Source organism: Adiantum capillus-veneris, chromosome 2 (assembly GCF_014529385.1).
Source record: "Adiantum capillus-veneris isolate H3 chromosome 2, ASM1452938v2, whole genome shotgun sequence".
NCBI classification, from domain to species: domain Eukaryota; kingdom Viridiplantae; phylum Streptophyta; class Polypodiopsida; order Polypodiales; family Pteridaceae; genus Adiantum; species Adiantum capillus-veneris.
This window is the reverse complement of record NC_140932.1, coordinates 6,732,873-6,750,737: the sequence shown is the minus strand read 5'-3', so window position 1 is coordinate 6,750,737 and position 17,865 is coordinate 6,732,873. Positions and strand designations below refer to the sequence as shown.

Below are 17,865 nucleotides of genomic sequence, written 5' to 3'. Positions count from 1 at the left end.
GATCTGGGTTGCTAATCGCATCTGGGAGCTTCTCCAGTTAAGCATGGCAAGTCTAGTTCTCTGCCCACCAAGTGTCAGGTTGGCTTGGTTAACTGGTTCTGAGACTGAGTTGCAGGCTTGGCAGCTTTCCCAAGACTCCCACAAAGCAAGAGGGCGCCCCCTAGCTGCTAAAGCTGATCTGGAGTGGCCTGGGACCTGTTCCCACACAGTCCCGGGCCCCCGGTGCCTCCCCGGACAATTTTTAGGAAATTTGGTTTTAAGCTAAAACGGGTCATACGAATCGGATTTTGATGCCGTAAATTGCCATACGAAGCTCTAACTAAGGCGTACTGGCCCGAGTACCTGCCATATTTAGCAGCCCCCGGGGTCCGAAAATGCTTTTTTTTCAAATTTGGGGTACGGGTGCAGTTTTTCAAGACGATCGAGACAGGACGGTTCGGGTGACCAAAAACTTACTATTTTTGGAAATTTTTCACAAAAATTATTTTAATTCACATTTTCAAGCTTTATAACATTCTAAACATCATGGCACTGACAGAATCTGAAAAACTGTTAAAAATAGTAACTTATTCCATTGTATTCATTTCGTAGTACAAGGGTGCTCTTGTGATCGGGTCAGAGACCTTACAGCAATGAAGTCGAGCAACGGATGCAACTCAGGTAGGTGGGCAGGGATCTTGGGTAGGTGGGGCCAGTTGCTGGATGGAGACTGTAAGCAGCTTTGCGGTGTTCGATTGGTAGGTAATTTTGGTTTGTTTGGTGAGCGACCAGACGACCAGTGGGCCAATACTGGTAGTTTGAATGGTCAGTTCAATGAGTGCCTTAATAAAGGGATAGTCCCACAATTGACAGGGTGAAAACATGTATAGGTGGTACCAATTTTTGCACTTTTTGGTAGTACCCTTTAAAAAAGTGAGGACTGGTAAAATTTTTGCAAGAAAAAAACAAAACTTGTCGAACTTTATAGTTTTAGAATCTACATGAAAAAATCTATCCATTGATATATAACATGCTAGTTTATTTTACATGTAACACATGAAGATGTTGCTTATGAAGTGCTACCAAAGGACTGTCCAAGACACCCCTTTTTGGTACCACCAATACATGCTTTGGCCCGACAAAGATCTTCCCAAAGCAATTGAAGAGCCTTTTTGTCTTGTATGCCACACACACACACACACACACACACACACACAATCCAGAAATCAATGAACATGATGAGCAAAAACATGGAGTTTTCTCAAGCATACGAGCTATGATTCAAGCATGCATAGGTACAATAGGGAGCTCTTGAGAAAAGCTTTTCATGTATGTGCTGGTAGATGGAAATTTTGCAATGAAAATACCATGAAAGATTACAATGTTGGCCAAAATGCCACTTTGAGAGTTGTAAAAACAATTATCCAATGCATTCAAGGAATATAACTAACACACAACCTAACTCTCAATCTAAATATCCCTAAACATTGGCTAGGGTAGTGGCCATATAGACTTGCCCAAATCCAATGATGAAAATGATTAGAATCAAGTTCATTGATGTAGTCCTAAAGTTAGGAATCAATTTGCCTAAAGAGAGGGAGCACTAAATCTAGCATAGGGATCTAACTAATGTAATTAAGAAATAATGATCACATGCAAGCTGCTGTACCACATGTAATGCCTATGGTGGATAGACCAACAAGACACGCATCATAGTGAGAGCTTCATAACAAATTAAGAGCAAGTAGATTAGAGAGAATGTACTCAATAAAATGAAATGAACTTGCTTGATTGATTAGAATGAGATAGCAATACAAGTTAAGCATGGTGGCCTTATATAGGCTCAATGATGGAAGGTGGAATAGATACCCATCATCGATGGAAAAATTCTTCCATCTTTGCACCTCAGCACTCGATAGAGGAGAACTAAGTGTGGAGGCTAAAGATGCACTACCAACATTGAAGTGAGAAGGATACCTCATTTATACATGGCTCCACACTTTGGAGTATGCCTCATCGTGATCACATTTTCCCATAAGAGATTCCAAAAACTTGCTTTGTATCTCAGTGAAAAGAAGGGAGCTGATCTGAGGCATTTTACTAAGCGAATCAGCTACCACATTATATCATTCTTTATGATACCGGAACTTAGCATCATACTCCTGAAGAATCTCAGCCCATTCACCCTTCAAATTTGATTGTTGTGTAAACCATTTTATGCTTTTATGGTCAAACACATTTTCAAATTGTGTCCTATACAAATAATGTCGCCAAGTCTTCAAAGCATACACTATTGCATAGAGTTCTCTGTAAAAGAAGAGGGATATGCACCACATGAAGTGGAAAGGGGGCAAGTATCATGTAGGCTACAACATGTAGCTTGCGGCTATAAAGAGTAACATGTGTGCATGTCATGAGAAGCATGTGTTAGTGATTTTTATGCAGGAGGTTGTATCCATGCACATAGGGGTGCATGCTAGTACGCTTGGCTTTAGGGATTGTTCATGTATTGAGTGTAAGATAAAGGTTTACCTCAACACCTTCTTGAAAAAAGAAACTACCAAAAAGTATGTGTAAGGAGGTGACTAGATCACATATAGATGCTTGTGACCTATAACATGAGTGTTTTTTTCCTTATCCCTTCTTGAAAAAAACTACCAAAGAGAATCTAATTATGTGTAAGCTAGCATGTGATAACTTTTAGTTTTGTTCAAGTTGTTATGCGCATTCTAGTTTATGGTTCTAACTCTTTTTTATTTATCTTAGTTATGCATATTAAAAAAAATAGAATAATGAGTGACAATTTTGTGGGTGATGCTAATATTGGCATAGTCTAATGGCAAGTTCCTTTATGAGCTATGGGTCTTGACTAGTGGAGAAGAATGTAATGAAACATGTTTGGGTGGGGATTATGAAGTATGAGTGAAGAGAACATGAGTGTGTGGTAAAGTACATATAAGCTAGAAACACAATTAGAAAAGATACTCTTGACATGACATTGGGATGTATGCCTACACTATGTGCTGAAGCTTGACCTTAAAATGTTAGATATAGAAATGAAAGTAATCTGAGTAGTGTAGAAAAGTGGCTGTTCTTCCAATAAAATGAAATTCAAACATGGCAATGGGAAAATCCACCCAACCAAACCTTACTGTAGAAATCATCTATAAGTACTATATCATACTTTATTTTTAGAGAGGAATATGTGACTAGATACGTGTATTCCCAACAATATGGTGGCTATCTACCTATGCATTTTATTTTTTTGACATTTAATCATTAGGAAAGAAATGGACTCATTTTTGCCTTTTAGCTCTAGTGAGAGAATGCTCCTTAGCCAATAGGAAGAAGGCTAATGTTACGTTGAAAAGCCTTTTGTCTCATTTTTGAAAATATCTATAAAAAACATTTTGGTGAAATTATCATTGTTATGAAAAAAGTGAGGCGCTTGATAGTGACATCTTGCACAAGCGTCGAGCGCCTTTTTATGACCAGTTGTTGCTATCTCGCACAAGCATCAATCACCTTTTTATGAGGCACTTGCAATTCAGATTCGAACGTGTTGTACTTGATAGTGATTGATAGGTACTATTTAAAACTGTGAAGGGGTCAGAACCAAGCGAATAAAGGCCCATGAGGGGTCTTGGGGGCCTCTATTCGCTTGGTTCTGACCTTATGAGGCCCTCGGCTTAAAACGACTGTATCTTGAGCTAGAGACGTCAGATTTTAGTGTTCTAAAGTGCTATCCTAAGCTTTTTGGATGTTCCGGATGCATCCATGGTGTTCTTTTTGTATTTTGAAAACGTCTCTCGTGTGTTTTCTCTCATCGCACATCACATCACTCATTAAGATTCATGGACGTAAACATGGATTTTGGTGCACACTTAAGTTGGGCTCTCGAAAAGCATTTTGTATGAGCATGCATTTAAGCGATCGAGCAAACTTTTACGTATGTACTATGAGAAATAGAATTCCAAAAAACTACTTTTGTATTTTTCAGGGTCACCTCTCTCTATGCTAAGTTGATGTTCTTACAGGGCCCAAAATTGAGTCCAACTTTCTTCTAATGGCACTTCGCCTTAAAAATTATGGATTTAGGTGTGATCATGACAAGGTTTAGGGTTAAGCCTAGGGTTAGGGTTTATGATCCAAAAGTGATTCATAGTAGATAATAACCACTAATCGTGTCTTTGATACCACTTGATATGTTTTATGGTGGATTAAAAAAATGATGCATTCATGGTGATATACATAAATAAGAGAGATTAAACAAGGAATTGATTCAAAATCGATGCAACAAAGTAAGGCTGCAAAATAGAGTTGATTATGCTTAAAGTTTGTACAACAAAAGCTATTTGTGGAGCTAGAAAGGATGTTTGAGTTATCACACATACGAGCACTCTAAGTGGCTTATTGTAAGCCTTTCACATCATTGTTAACTAAATTTTCCACATGGGACAGATGACATTGCTATGTCTTCACAAGCTTCCACATAGGTAGAGAGTGTTCACACACATATGGTGCAATAAATCTCATACCCAACAGAAACATGATTGCAAGGTGGTAGTCTATCGGCATCCCCTAATGGTTACGTGTTCTTGCATGGCATCCTGCTGGCCAAGCATAGAACTTAAAAGAAAAAGCAATTTTAGATGCACAATACTAATCTAGGCTCACAAGTCTATAATACCGGTATGACCATGTTGATGTTCTAAAGCCAAAAAGGAAATGTCCATTGGGCATTTAAGATGACCTTCACATACACTAGACAATAAAATCTTTATTAGGATTACCAATTATAGTTTTGGCTAAATTTTGGTTATAATTTAGCATGCATTAAAGTTTTGGTCAAAATTTTGGTTGAAGTCCAATATGCATTAAAGTTCAATTGGTGTTGCTAAATTGGCACCTTCATGGTTAGTCTCTAACTTGTCACCAAGTATTGCTAGTGTTAAATTCTATGAAATGTATCATCTTTAAACTCAGGCATTTATTGGTGGTTAGAATTCCAATTGCTAAGCTATAAGTTCATGGAGGATGGAGGGGTGCTGCGTGCATTTTAGCAAGGACTCCGTTGGAGGTGATTGCATGTATGAATTTTTGTTTGCAATAGTGGAGTGAGAGAATAGATTGGTCGGTACTGTGAGTAGATCATGCATGATTGTGGCTAGTCAACAATGGATATGCTTACAATTTGCTGATGTAAATGTAGGTTGATGGTCTTCAAGGGCAGGATGGTCAAAGTTGGTGTTTGTTGCCTAGTAATTAGTTTGTCGCGATTTTTTGTAATGTATGGTGCTCTTCTCTTGTTTAATGCCTTGGTGTCAATGCTTTTGCAATGGTCTTGACCGTGTGTGCAATGAGTATTGTTGTTGTTGTAGACATGTGGTAAAGTACATAGCTGACGGTAGGCTAAAAAACCATTTGTGATCATCGAGCTCCTTCAGTTAGTCCAAGAATTGGTAAGCTTTGATTATCACATCGCATGCGAAAATTGTCTTTGATTGCAAATTTTCCTAATACAGACAATGGGGAGATAATGAGATGAGACTCCTTCATACATGTGATAATTGTGCAAAATAACTATCTCTAAATTGAAGTTGTTTGGATAAAAGCTATTGGCAATGCTGTTTTAAGTTCATAAACGTTCAAACCATTTTGAGTCTTACATGTAGTAGGGCAAGCACCTTGTGAGACTGGTGGAGGAAAAATTAATCAAAGCATTGAGCGAGAAAGAGCAGAGTATTGCTGTACACAACTACATAATCATGTTGGCAAGTTGTAGCTTGTGCTTGACAATGGCAGAGGGGCCTCTAAGTGCACTAATTCGTTGTTGAGTGAGTTTGTGCACTGCCTATCTTCTCTCAAACAGGTGATACTGTGCGCTACCTATCTTCTCTCAAGCCTATTTGTGCGAGAGGGTTGCTCTCTCTCTCTCTCTCTCTCTCTCTTAGCAGACATAATTAATTCGTTTGATTGACGCCAAAAGTTCTAGCATCAACAACAACAAATGGGCGCCCATGTGACTAAAAAAGGCAAGCGGTATATCACCTGTGACCACTGCTTGTGTGTGACAGAGGCCTTACAAGCACTGCAAATATTGGACTTTCTCCTACATGGATAGATCCAAGCAAGAATGGATGACGACCGTGGATGCTCCTCAGCATCGAGCGGTAAGGCGGGAACTTGTTTGATCTTGGTTTGATCTTGGTTTGCTACATTATTATTTGGGTATTCAGCTTGTACAATGTGACAAATGCATATACATGTTTTAGACAATAGTATATACTCAAAATATTGGAAAAAGTTATATGCAACCCATAGTGACTACATCAACTTGTGAATTTTATATGGAATCTTTCATAATGATGATGATAGTGTATGAATACACAAGTTATTGGCAGATCTTTGGGAGTGCCAATAGACGCTCACCACCATTTTTTATATAGAGTGAATGTGTTATGGCGATTGCAAGGAATCAGGTATTTTATGAAGGAGCACAACACATAGAGGTTCAATACCATTGTCAAAGAAAGGCTACATATAGGGGAGATCACATTAGATTACTATCCTACATAGGCTAGCATTGCAAAACTGGTTACAAAGGCATTGTTGTGAGAAAATTTTGAAGCTTTCAAAAAAGCTTTGGGCTTACTCCCATACACAAAGATCATCTACTACCTTGTGCATAGTTTAGTATTTTTGACAATAGAGATATATCTTAAGTGTCTTATATATAAAAATTTTCATCGATGAGCTCACTAATAATAGTGGCATTCGTGTCTACTAATAATAAGACATTTCATATTGAGAGCCCTAATGCCACTTAAAGTCCTAGTTCTATCATCTTCAATTGAGAGAGAACTAATCTTCTTATGAAGAGTTGCAAAAAAAAAAAAGTGTTTGGAGATGCTTGCGAGAATAACAAGGCGTATATTAGGAACTTTGGAAAAATTGAATGGCATTTTGGGAAATTTTGGCGGGGCATTTTGCTAGTTCTCCCAAATGTCAAGGATATTTTGGTAATTTTCCCTTAAATCTATTACTTTCTCTCTGTTGTTGCCCTATAGACTAGAAGTCCTCACCAAACTGATCTATGGAATCAGTTGCAATCAAGTAGCTTGAAGATAAAGATGAAGATGACCTCCCAATAGAATTAACTGCCCACCTGCATATGAAGTCCTTGGGAACACGAGACAAAAATGAAAAGAGAGAATACATAGACATGTCATATAAGGTAGGAAATATAATGAAAAAGCATGTCTATGCATGACAAAAATCATCCCTATTGCAGAAAGCTGCTTGACTACCTCTGTGCTACACTTTGCCATGTGAAACTTATTGAAAGCTATTTGTGCACCTCTTGCTATGATGTGCCATGTGCTTTTTGAAAGCTTTTGATAGGTATCGCTTCTCATAGGTGCCACTTCTCTCGCATCATTGTGCAAGCCTCTAGGTGGCTGTGGAAAGTGCTTTACAATTGATGCATGGGCAAGCAAAGCATTTGTTTTGTGCGATATTCACACCTCAAATGTCGGACTTGAGGGGGGGTGTGATATCCACACCTTGATGGTTGTGGGTTTAGTTCTAAGAAAAGCCACTGGTAAGCCTTTTTGCAAATCAAACTGTTACACTAAGGGCCACCGCTTGTAGGCTCTCTCCTTTGTCTATTCTGCCATGCTTTATGTCTTTGTGCAACATGCATGCCCTAATCTTCTAACACATAGACATGATCGAGACTCCAATTGCTGTATTTGACAAAGTTCCATGTGTTATTTTGCATTCGTACATCTTGCTCTCACTAAGAATATTGTTGCTTGTAGGCCCGTAACCTACAATACACAGTGCCCCCTTCCTTTCACTCTTGCACTTGACCGATCTTGCCCTTTGTTGTAAATTTGTCATGTCCCTTTCTACCCTTCTTTTCCATGTTGCAAAGCTTGACCATATGCACTACAACATCATTCCAACCACCGATAGTTAGTCGAGCGATGGAGGTGGACAAGGGGGCGACTCTATAGGCATGCGAGGACATAAGGAGATAACAAGAGCCAAATTGAATATGCAAGATGCGTATACAAGGTTTCAACAACTGTCATCCTCAATAAAATGAGGGTGTACTCTGGGTGAGAGAGTGAGAAAGAGAAAGAGACTGAGATTTTTGAGAGAAGAGAAGCGAGCTTTAACCCATAGGCCTCTCCTTTCAAGTACCTCAATGTATAAGTTGCTCTACTAATCAATTGAATTTTTCCCCTTCTTTGGTCACGAGGGGCCTAACAAAATGCCCTACTTTGTAAGGATAGTGCCAACAAGGTGTCTGGAGACAAACGTTGGCACTGCCTTTCACTCCGATCCGATGAGAGAGAGAGAGAGAGAGAGAGAGAGAGAGAGAGAGAGAGAGAGAGAGGGGGAGAAGAAGAAGACTATAGGTTAAAAAGAAGACGAATAAAACTGTTTTGCCTTCAAAATTTGGAAGGCTAAAACTCCCTTTGCATACACCCTCCCTTTTGTGCGAAAAAATAGTGCCAACAACCACTGAAAGGGTGCACACTTGCGGCTGAACTCTCCCCGCAGCGGCAAGAAATGATGATGTGGCAGGACTCTTCACCCCGCTGCGGCAAACTCGTCAAAGTAGGTCTTGGCACACAGTTAGCCACTACGGCCAATCATTCTCATTGAGAAGCAAAGGGGAGAGAGATCTTGTCCGATGGAGAATAGACAACTTGTGCATGCGAATAGGGCTTGGTGGTAGCGTGCTTAATTTCAAGTTGCATGAATGACCTCGCTAAAAAATCGTCATGTGCACACCCTTTGAAGGTGAAAGTTCACCGCAACGGGAAAGAAAGATTATGTGGCAAGCCGCTGTGTCAGATGTGTGATAGTAGGACTTTATACACAGTTGGACGTTCGGCTTGAAGATTAAGCGTGACCGCTACATCCAGGTACATCATGTGCGCAATGAAGACCATGCGGTAGGTTCCTTGTTTCTAGGCCACTCTATTGTGAACTTTCATGTGCGCACCCTTTGAGACATGGGTTAAAATTTAAATGAGCGATACACAAGGATGGATCCGTGGCGGAACAAACTGTGACCGTGGGATGTGCATACAATCGAGCGGTGGTTTTGGTTTCGGAAGTGGGCGGGGAATGATATTAAGAGCGTGTTCAAATTATGAGGAGCAGAGAAAGAAAGCAGTGTCCCCTGTTCAGTCTCGAAGAGTAAGAAGAGCTGTGTCTGAAGAGTAAGTAAGAAGAGGCATGTCGGGGCGAGGCATCTCTCTCTCTCTCTTAGCAGACATAATTAATTCGTTTGATTGACGCCAAAAGTTCTAGCATCAACAACAACAAATGGGCGCCCATGTGACTAAAAAAGGCAAGCGGTATATCACCTGTGACCACTGCTTGTGTGTGACAGAGGCCTTACAAGCACTGCAAATATTGGACTTTCTCCTACATGGATAGATCCAAGCAAGAATGGATGACGACCGTGGATGCTCCTCAGCATCGAGCGGTAAGGCATTGTGGGCGGGAACTTTGAAGCTACTTCTTCTGAGTCGACCTGAAGCGCTGTGTGAGAAGAGAAAGCGGATCGCTACGTGAAGTGCAAGAAGCAAGCAGAGAACAGAGAAGAGAGAGCAGAAGGCATGTCGGGGCGAGGCAAGGGCGGGAAAGGGCTGGGGAAGGGCGGCGCCAAGAGGCACCGCAAGGTGCTGCGCGACAACATCCAGGGCATCACCAAGCCTGCCATCCGCCGCCTGGCTCGCAGAGGAGGCGTCAAGCGCATCAGCGGCCTCATCTACGAAGAGACTCGAGGGGTTCTCAAGATCTTCCTGGAGAACGTCATTCGTGATGCCGTCACCTACACAGAGCATGCCCGCCGCAAGACCGTGACCGCCATGGATGTGGTGTACGCCCTCAAGCGCCAAGGCCGCACCCTCTACGGCTTCGGTGGCTGATTGCCCCTGGTAATAGCTTCTGCCTTACGGTGTTTGTTAACACCACCCTTTGAGCCCGATTTTTCACTTTGTGCTGTTGTGAGTTGGAAGCTTCCTCTTCCATCTCGTCCTCTTTGTCTACCGATCTTTTCAGAATTTTCAATTTATCCCATCTGGGTTGACTAATACGATTTTCTTTTTTGCATAGAGATACATTCAAGCTTCTCTCTGCTACCTCTGCTACCTGGGCTTGGATTTATATGTCACGTTTGCAATTCAGATGACCATAGCTCTTTTCATCACCTTCAAATGTTAATGTCAATGCGTTTTGAATGCTAGGGTGTACAATTTAAGGGCCTCGCGCAGATTGGCACCCAAGTAAATCTTGATTTCTCTTCATGCTCTTTTTTTTTTTTTGGGGGTGAACGAATCAATAATGGAATTGGATAGACTTCTGTTACAACAACAAATTGATGGGGTTGGGAATTTGCTGGTCAATTTTGGTGAATTTTGCTTTAAATCTAGCCTTTACATTTAGCTCTTTGACATGTTTCCCTATTTGTGTGGCTATTTTGGAAAGGTTGGGGTGGGGGGTAAACAAGCCCAATTGGAGAGGTTGAAAATTAGTTGGTTTTATTGAAATACCTCTTGTAGCTCCTTTGCCTTGTTGAATCACATAGTGAGGTAGTTGGTCTTAACCCGTTCTTTGTAACTACCTTGGGAATCTTTAGGGGCTTGGTGAGTCGATATATATAAAGAGTAGAAGTGCATCTAAAATTCCTTGATAACCTACTAGGGCAAAATTTGTCTTTATTGAAGGTCATTTTGTTCCTTCTAGTCCAACAACTAGAAGTAGAATCCTCTAGGACTCAACAAAACAAAGGCTTCTCAACTTTGATTTAGATGGAACTTCCCAAAAGGAAAAGCTATATGCTTAACTAGAGGGAGTGGGAGATGTCCTCAAATTATGCATTTACTTGACATATGAACATACAAGTCATGGTGGAGAAAAATACTTTTGTCGAACTAGAAGCTCTAGTAACCTAGTATGTACATAACAATTTTGTCAATACAATTTAATGTGTATTCTTCTAAGCTTTTCTTTGTAGAAGCATTCGACATTAAAATTCGTAATCACATGAGAATGTCTTGCTTAATCAAAAGTATCTTGAACCTATTAAAAACATCTCTTCTCGAATATAGAGTTCTTAGAGTTTGACAAGGATCATTTATAATTTTGTAAGGAATTTGGTACCATTGGATCCCATATCTAAGAAGAAAAATAAAATTGAAGGAAGATAAATAGGGAGACTAAATATTGTGGAAGGAGAGATTGTATTGATAGAAGGCTAACATAGTTTCACCATAAAGGGTTCTATTAGGGCAAAAGGGTGAAGTTGGAGATTCTTTGGAGTTAAGGAGGTTAGGTAGAGTTGATTTCAAGGGTTTAGTACAAGCCATTAATCATGCTACTCAATCTTCAAGAGTTTCTTGTTTTAGTAGATGTTAACTCTCACGGCACACGGACACCCTATGATCTATAAACGTTGTATGATTTAGAGTCAGGTATCGGGCTTGTCGGACCAATAGGGAAAGGTAGAGTGATCGTCGATGAGAGGCGCACTTTAACTTGGACATTCAAGGGATTAGTTGGTTAAGCATGGGCGCCCGAGTGTGAATGGGGTGAGCTCCTATAAAAGCCAACTAAACCTAATTTTTACTCATTCTCTCATTTGTGCAATTGAAGAGTGCTCTTGCTCCATCTCCATCTTCTTCTTCTTCACCTCCTTGTGTGTGTGTGTGTGTGTGAGAGAGAGAGAGAGAGAGGGAGAGTGTGTGTGCGATCGAGCATTACGAAGGTACGACGGCGGTTGAGCGCGGCACGATTGCAGCTTCTTCTTCATCGCGGGAAGAATCCACCACGAAGGCGAGCGTAGAGCGGTGAGTGACACACCCTTTGTTTTCTTGAGCTTGCTAGTTTAGGCTTGTTGTGTGCTTGGAGCCGTTTGTGGCTCGCATACGGTGTATTGGCAAGTCCCTTGTTTCGACAGTGCGGCAAGGAGCGCACATTTTTGGCGCCGCTGTCGGGGATATGTCCTACACTAAGCTCGGTTAGCACTTTACGTTTCCTTGTGATGCAATTTCTATCATAAGAAAAACATGGAAGAAGTGTGTGGAAGGTTTCTGTTTTTTGCGTTTTTTGCAATTGCTGTCAAGTTTCAATTTTTGCTATTGTCTACGTTTTTTCAATTTTTGCAATTTCTGCATTTTAAAGTTCGGCGTTTTCAATTTCTGCAATTTCTTCGTTTTTTCTGCAATTTCTGCAATTTTTGCGTTTTTTTTACAATTTCTGCATTTTTGCGTTTTTTTGTATTTTTTTCAATTTCTGTATAAAAATAATTTTGAAAATAGAAAACGTGACTCTTAAAACGGACGGGTTGGTTTGTATAAAAGATAGATCGGAATCGATTTCCCAAGCATAAGCCCAAGCCCAAGTTTAGGCCCATGCCTCAGTCCTCAGTCTTATGATATATACTAGACTCACTCTTATATATATACCCTACTCCCTCAAAAGAGAATGAGAGCATGTGGGACAAGTCCTCCACTCTCCTCCTTTCTCTTCCCACTTGCACCCTTAGACTTTCTAGTTTGGGCCTAGTTCCCTACTGGAAATTGACAGTTTTAATGATTCCAAGAGCATAGAGTGACCAAACGGAGGGCTGTAAAGCACGGCGCGACCCTCTAACCGATACGCTCGTTTCGAGCTATCACACGGCCCATTCCACGACACGCTCAAAAAAATCTAGCAAAAAAAACAAACAAAAAACACGCTAAAAACTAGTCACAAAGCCTCCTACAGCAAGTTTTTGACACCTTAGGGTATCAAAAGCACATGCACTTACGCTCTGGGCGGGTGCTAGAACACGAGCATATTGAGGGTGCCTCTGTTCATACGGACACCCATTACCCATCCACGATAATCTCTAGACCCTCAGCGAGGACACAAGGTAGCACCACCCAAGACCCTAAAATAGCCGCTAGTGATTCCTCCTCCGACTCAGAAATCATGGAAGCATACCCTATCCAAAACACTGAGAGAGAAGGCCATGCACCTCCCGAAGCTCCACAGCCTAGTACTAGTATGTTTAGTCGTTTCATGGAAACATTAGGTAGAGCTACTCGCTCGGAACCTGATGCAAATGAAGCACACGAAGGGGGTGGGGAAGTGGACTCTCCTTTCACATCGCACGTGGACCCCACACCCCCAAAGAGTGTCCATGTGGATATCCTGCCAACTTCTTACCAAGAAGGCCCTGTTGAGCTGCCTCCTTCAGAAGTTCCCTCTATAGTACCGTTGGTGGCAAGTAAAACCACGGGGAGCAACATTGCTTCTACCTCACAAGAAACCGTTAACACGTCGACTCTAGAAGGATTGTTCATTAATGATCATTGGACATACGACCTCCACACTGAGGTGTTGACGGATCTACACTCTGGCCACGCCTACCATGTAGGATGGATAGAGATTGTACAATCCACCTCTAGTGCCACGAGCATCGAAGATCAACAAAAAATGATCTGTAATGTTATCCATGGCATTATTCAATCAGAAAGGCAAAACCGAGGGGTAAATATACTCTCAACTGGCCCCATGAGATTTTTGGATACGAGCAAGGCTCAACAGCCTACTCTATCACAAATGGAGACTCCTCTAATGAGCCCCATGGACCCATCTTACGTCATTTCACCTGGGGTCTCTATGCAATCTGAGCCTCCGAGCGAAAACTTTAGCTTCCCTAACTTGGCTCAACCCTCTATTAAGGAAAACCCAGTGCTCACTCCAGGGATAAGCCTGACAGAGAATGTACCGATGACATCTACGGTTAGCGCAGTGCCACTACCTAGTGTCGTAGTACCTAATATGGGGCCTCGACCGTATGTGCCTCTAGCCCCTTATGCACACATGGCCCCCACACCTCCAATTGTACCACTTGTTCATGCTCCTCGAGTGCCGCTCCCTAGCCCTTATCCGAGTGGACCTATGCCCTCTTATGTTCCATATCTTGCATCATCCACACATATGCCAAGACCGGTACCCGTTCCTCTCCCACATATGATTCCAAGAGTACCTCCACCGGCCCTGCCTCCTCACATAGGTGACTTGGCAGCGTTTGCTCAAACCATAGGTCGATCTATCGCGGAAAATATGCGTCATGCATCTGATAGAGAGCCTAGAAGTAAGGCAGTACAAATTCCCAAACTCACGCAAAAATTCAATGGGGACGAAGATGCTAGAAAACACATTGAAGTGTTTGAACAAGTATGTGATTCCTTAGGGGAACGCAACGAACTACATAAGTGCAATGCCTTAAGCTTGACATTAAGTGGGAAGGCTGGAGATTGGTATAGGACCCTAAGGGTGGACGAGAAAACAATCTACCCTACCCTTCGAAGGTTGTTTCTAAAGGAGTACATACGAGAAGGTGTGCTTTGGGGTGTAGCATCTCAGCTACAGAAGGCCGAACGTAAGGAAGGAGAGTCAGTAAGGGACTTCATTAGTCGTCTAAAGCACTTAAACTCTCGCTGCCCTGTAAATGAGCGCTTCAACAATAACCAACTGCTTGATCGATTCATTCGAGGGTTGAGGAATGAAGGAATCTATAATGGACTAGTGATTAGAGGTATCACAACCTGGGAAGATGTCACTACCAATGCAATCCAATTAGAGGACAACTTGATGATAGCAGGCATGAGGGTGTCTACTGACACGAGATCCACTAGCTCACAAGCCATTGAGTATGAACCCATGACTGCAAAGCCCATTGCCAATGAGCCAAAGGTATTTGAGACATTCTTGACAGACCTCACCAAGGCAATCCAAGAGTCTCTTAAGGATAATCGACCCCCTCAAAATAGTCACATGTATCCAAGAAGGGAGCAACAATGGTGTTCCATTTGCTTAGGTCCACATAGCACTAGTGAGTGCCCTACGTTTAGAGTAAAATTTAATGGAACTTGCAACGCATGTGGTAGGTATGGTCACCAAGCTAAGGATTGTTTAATGATCAAACGTATGATGGCAAATAGACCACCTGTAGCCTGGACGGATGCGCCTCGAGCTCCTGTATTGATGCCTACTCCACCTGTTGAGCAACTACCGCAACACATGGTCCCTAGATCTCAAAATGTTGTACAAGCTACACCGCTACCACCTCCTGTGCTAGGACCGCAGCCCCCGCATCCAAGAGTTGCCCCTATGAACCAAGTGGGTTGCGAGCCATCAAATGCTTATCCAGATGGCTGTGAGGAGGAAATAGACACTAGTATTGCCTACACACTTGATACATTGGAAGAGTGTCCTATATACTACATGGAATATTGTTGGGGGCAAGTCAAGCCGGTTTATCAAGCTGCTGCTCTCGCATCTTGAGGTCAAAATATCAACACCCAGGCTAGGAGGCCACCTCTTCAATGCTACGAGTGTGGTGGACCACATCGAGTAGCGGAGTGCCCTATTAGGCTGCAAAAGAATGCTGCACAGATGCAAGTGAATCAAGGGAGCACGTCTGCAATGCCAATACTCACATGTAATCGTTGTGGCATAGATCACTTGATTGCCCAATGCCCCTATAACCCAAATGCGCCTAAAATCACACCCCTAAATTTGGTCGAAATTGCTAGTGTGACATCGCCAATACCACCCGTTGCACCCGCTTATGCGATTACACGGTCCATGCTTCAAGGGCCAAGCCATATCCTCGAAGAGAGAGATACCGCGTCAATTATCCAAGCAAAGAAAAAGAAGACACGAAGGAAGAAGTCGCAGAATACGGAAAATTCAAAGCCAAGTTCCAAAACAAACATAGGAACAGGAGATGACCCCGTGTATATGAATGACCTCGAGGATGATTCAGATTCAGTCGAGACAATGGAGACTAGAACCAATACCACAAAGGGAAAGACCGACAAAGAAAACCGTAACATGGAACCAAATGAAAACCGAATGAGAGAAAACCATAAAGAGCCTCTGAAAACACCACAAGTGTTTCCAAATCCAATCCAAGACCCCCAAGATAAACCGCAGGGGCAAAAAGGGAAGAATCGTAAAAAGAAGATTGGGATGTACCCAAACCCAGTAGACGAGATTGAGCAGGTGAAACATCTAAGAGGTTTAGTGGAGGAGACTCAAAGGAAACTAGAACCAGAACCCATGCATATCAAAATTCATGACACAGTGTTTCCCACGCAAGTTCATCCACCCCACATGAACCATAGACCGTTAGCCATATCTAGTATCATCCAAGAAGGGAGTGAGGACAGGACATCAGAAAGTGAGCATACACCCTTCTTGTTGGAAAGGATGTTTAACGAAGGAATACCTGATCCCATTGAGGAATATGAGATTCCATCCTCACCAGTTCCTAGTCAAGGACCTACACCCTGCAAAACGCCAATGAATGTTGCCAAACTAGTGGACTTCATGTCTTCTGAGGTCCGAACCACGATCATAGCAAAGCTGTATGGAGATCCTGAGTTATTCCTTGCACTTCGAGCATTCCTTAACGGAGAGCTACGAACGGGATTACCACAGTTTGCGCAACCAAATAGGCCTGACTCGATTATGATTGATGAGGAAAATCATGTGCAATCACTTGACTTAGATGGACACGAGTCTGTGATCGAGGTACCCATTAACGAATTAGGGCAGTATTTTGAAGGCGACGAGTCTAATGCGACCCTACCCATCACTACCAAGGGATTAACTATAAAGGGAATTCTTGATGGTGGTGCGGGAGTTAGCATCGTTACAAAAGATTGTTGGGAATCCATGGGAAAACCCCGCCTCAGTGTTACTAACATTGTGGTAAAGATGGCAAATGGTACCATAGCCAAACCTATGGGGATGTTCAAGGATCTTAAGATCAAAGTTCTAGGACACAAGGTACGACATACGTTCATTGTAATGGATTTCTCTAAACACCTTATGTCATATGAAATGATTTTAGGACGACCATTCATGAGGGAAGCACAAATGGTTCACGATTGGTCTAAAAATCATGTCTATTTGCAATTCCAAGACTCTGTCCTTAGAGTGGATTTGGTGACTGGTAAGGTACACCCCTTAGGGAGTAAAACCATTATTGATCATCGCTCTGACACCACAGTTCACTCGGCCCCACTACAATATTGTTACACTTGTAAGAAGGATACAGACATTGGCCAAGATTCTCCTTACATGGATGTGTTACCGGGTATGACGGAATCAGACAATGTGGATTGGGTCCACCTAGCATCAACCATAGACACTTGGGGAAATAGGGGGACGACTTGGGTAACACCTGAGGGGGATGAAATGCCTATACCCTTAAATATGCTACAAGCAATGCATATCGCTTCCGACAAGACTCATCCTAATGTCACGAAAAAAACATACAAGTGGGTCCCTAAAGCTTCTTTAGTGACCATAGCTAGTGCTAAAAAACAGAAGCCTTGTAAGAAACGTACCACTCACTCCAAGAAAAGTAAGAAAATGTTGCGATGGATCCCTAAACGACTATTGGAAGCCCAAGGCTACTATCAAGGAAATGATCAAATCTGGGTGCCAAAACGTAGATTGTGCTCTTACCTATCACCTGACCCAAGTGAGCCCAATCCCGTAGTTCCAAAACGAATCAATGATCGTGGAAAGAAAAAAATCACAGAATGCTACACACCTAGTCCAGAGCTAGTTTGGGTACCAAAGAAAGAACGATTTGTTCCACCTAGCTCAGGAAGGGGAGAGTCCCATGAAGATTCTAGCTCATCATGTAATACATCCATAGAGGTAAAAGCTTCTACACAGCCTCCATCTATAGTAGTGGACCTCAATGAAGCTACAAAAGAATCCACACCTCCCAGTGTTCAAGAATCACCTAATGAACCACTTCAAGTTCGATCCTGGGAGAGTACC

The 17,865-nt window shown here is 42.1% G+C and overlaps 1 protein-coding gene across 1 annotated transcript; it reads left to right on the top strand.

Annotated features, from left to right (window-relative positions):
• Positions 1 to 9,384: 9,384 nt before the first annotated feature.
• On the top strand, positions 9,385 to 10,276 carry LOC147462320 (histone H4). Its single transcript, XM_086525957.1, has 2 exons — positions 9,385 to 9,944; positions 10,123 to 10,276. Exon 1 carries the CDS (start codon positions 9,624 to 9,626, stop codon positions 9,933 to 9,935), a length of 312 nt encoding a protein of 103 aa, XP_086382083.1. The 5' UTR covers positions 9,385 to 9,623; the 3' UTR covers positions 9,936 to 9,944; positions 10,123 to 10,276.
• Positions 10,277 to 17,865: the final 7,589 nt, after the last annotated feature.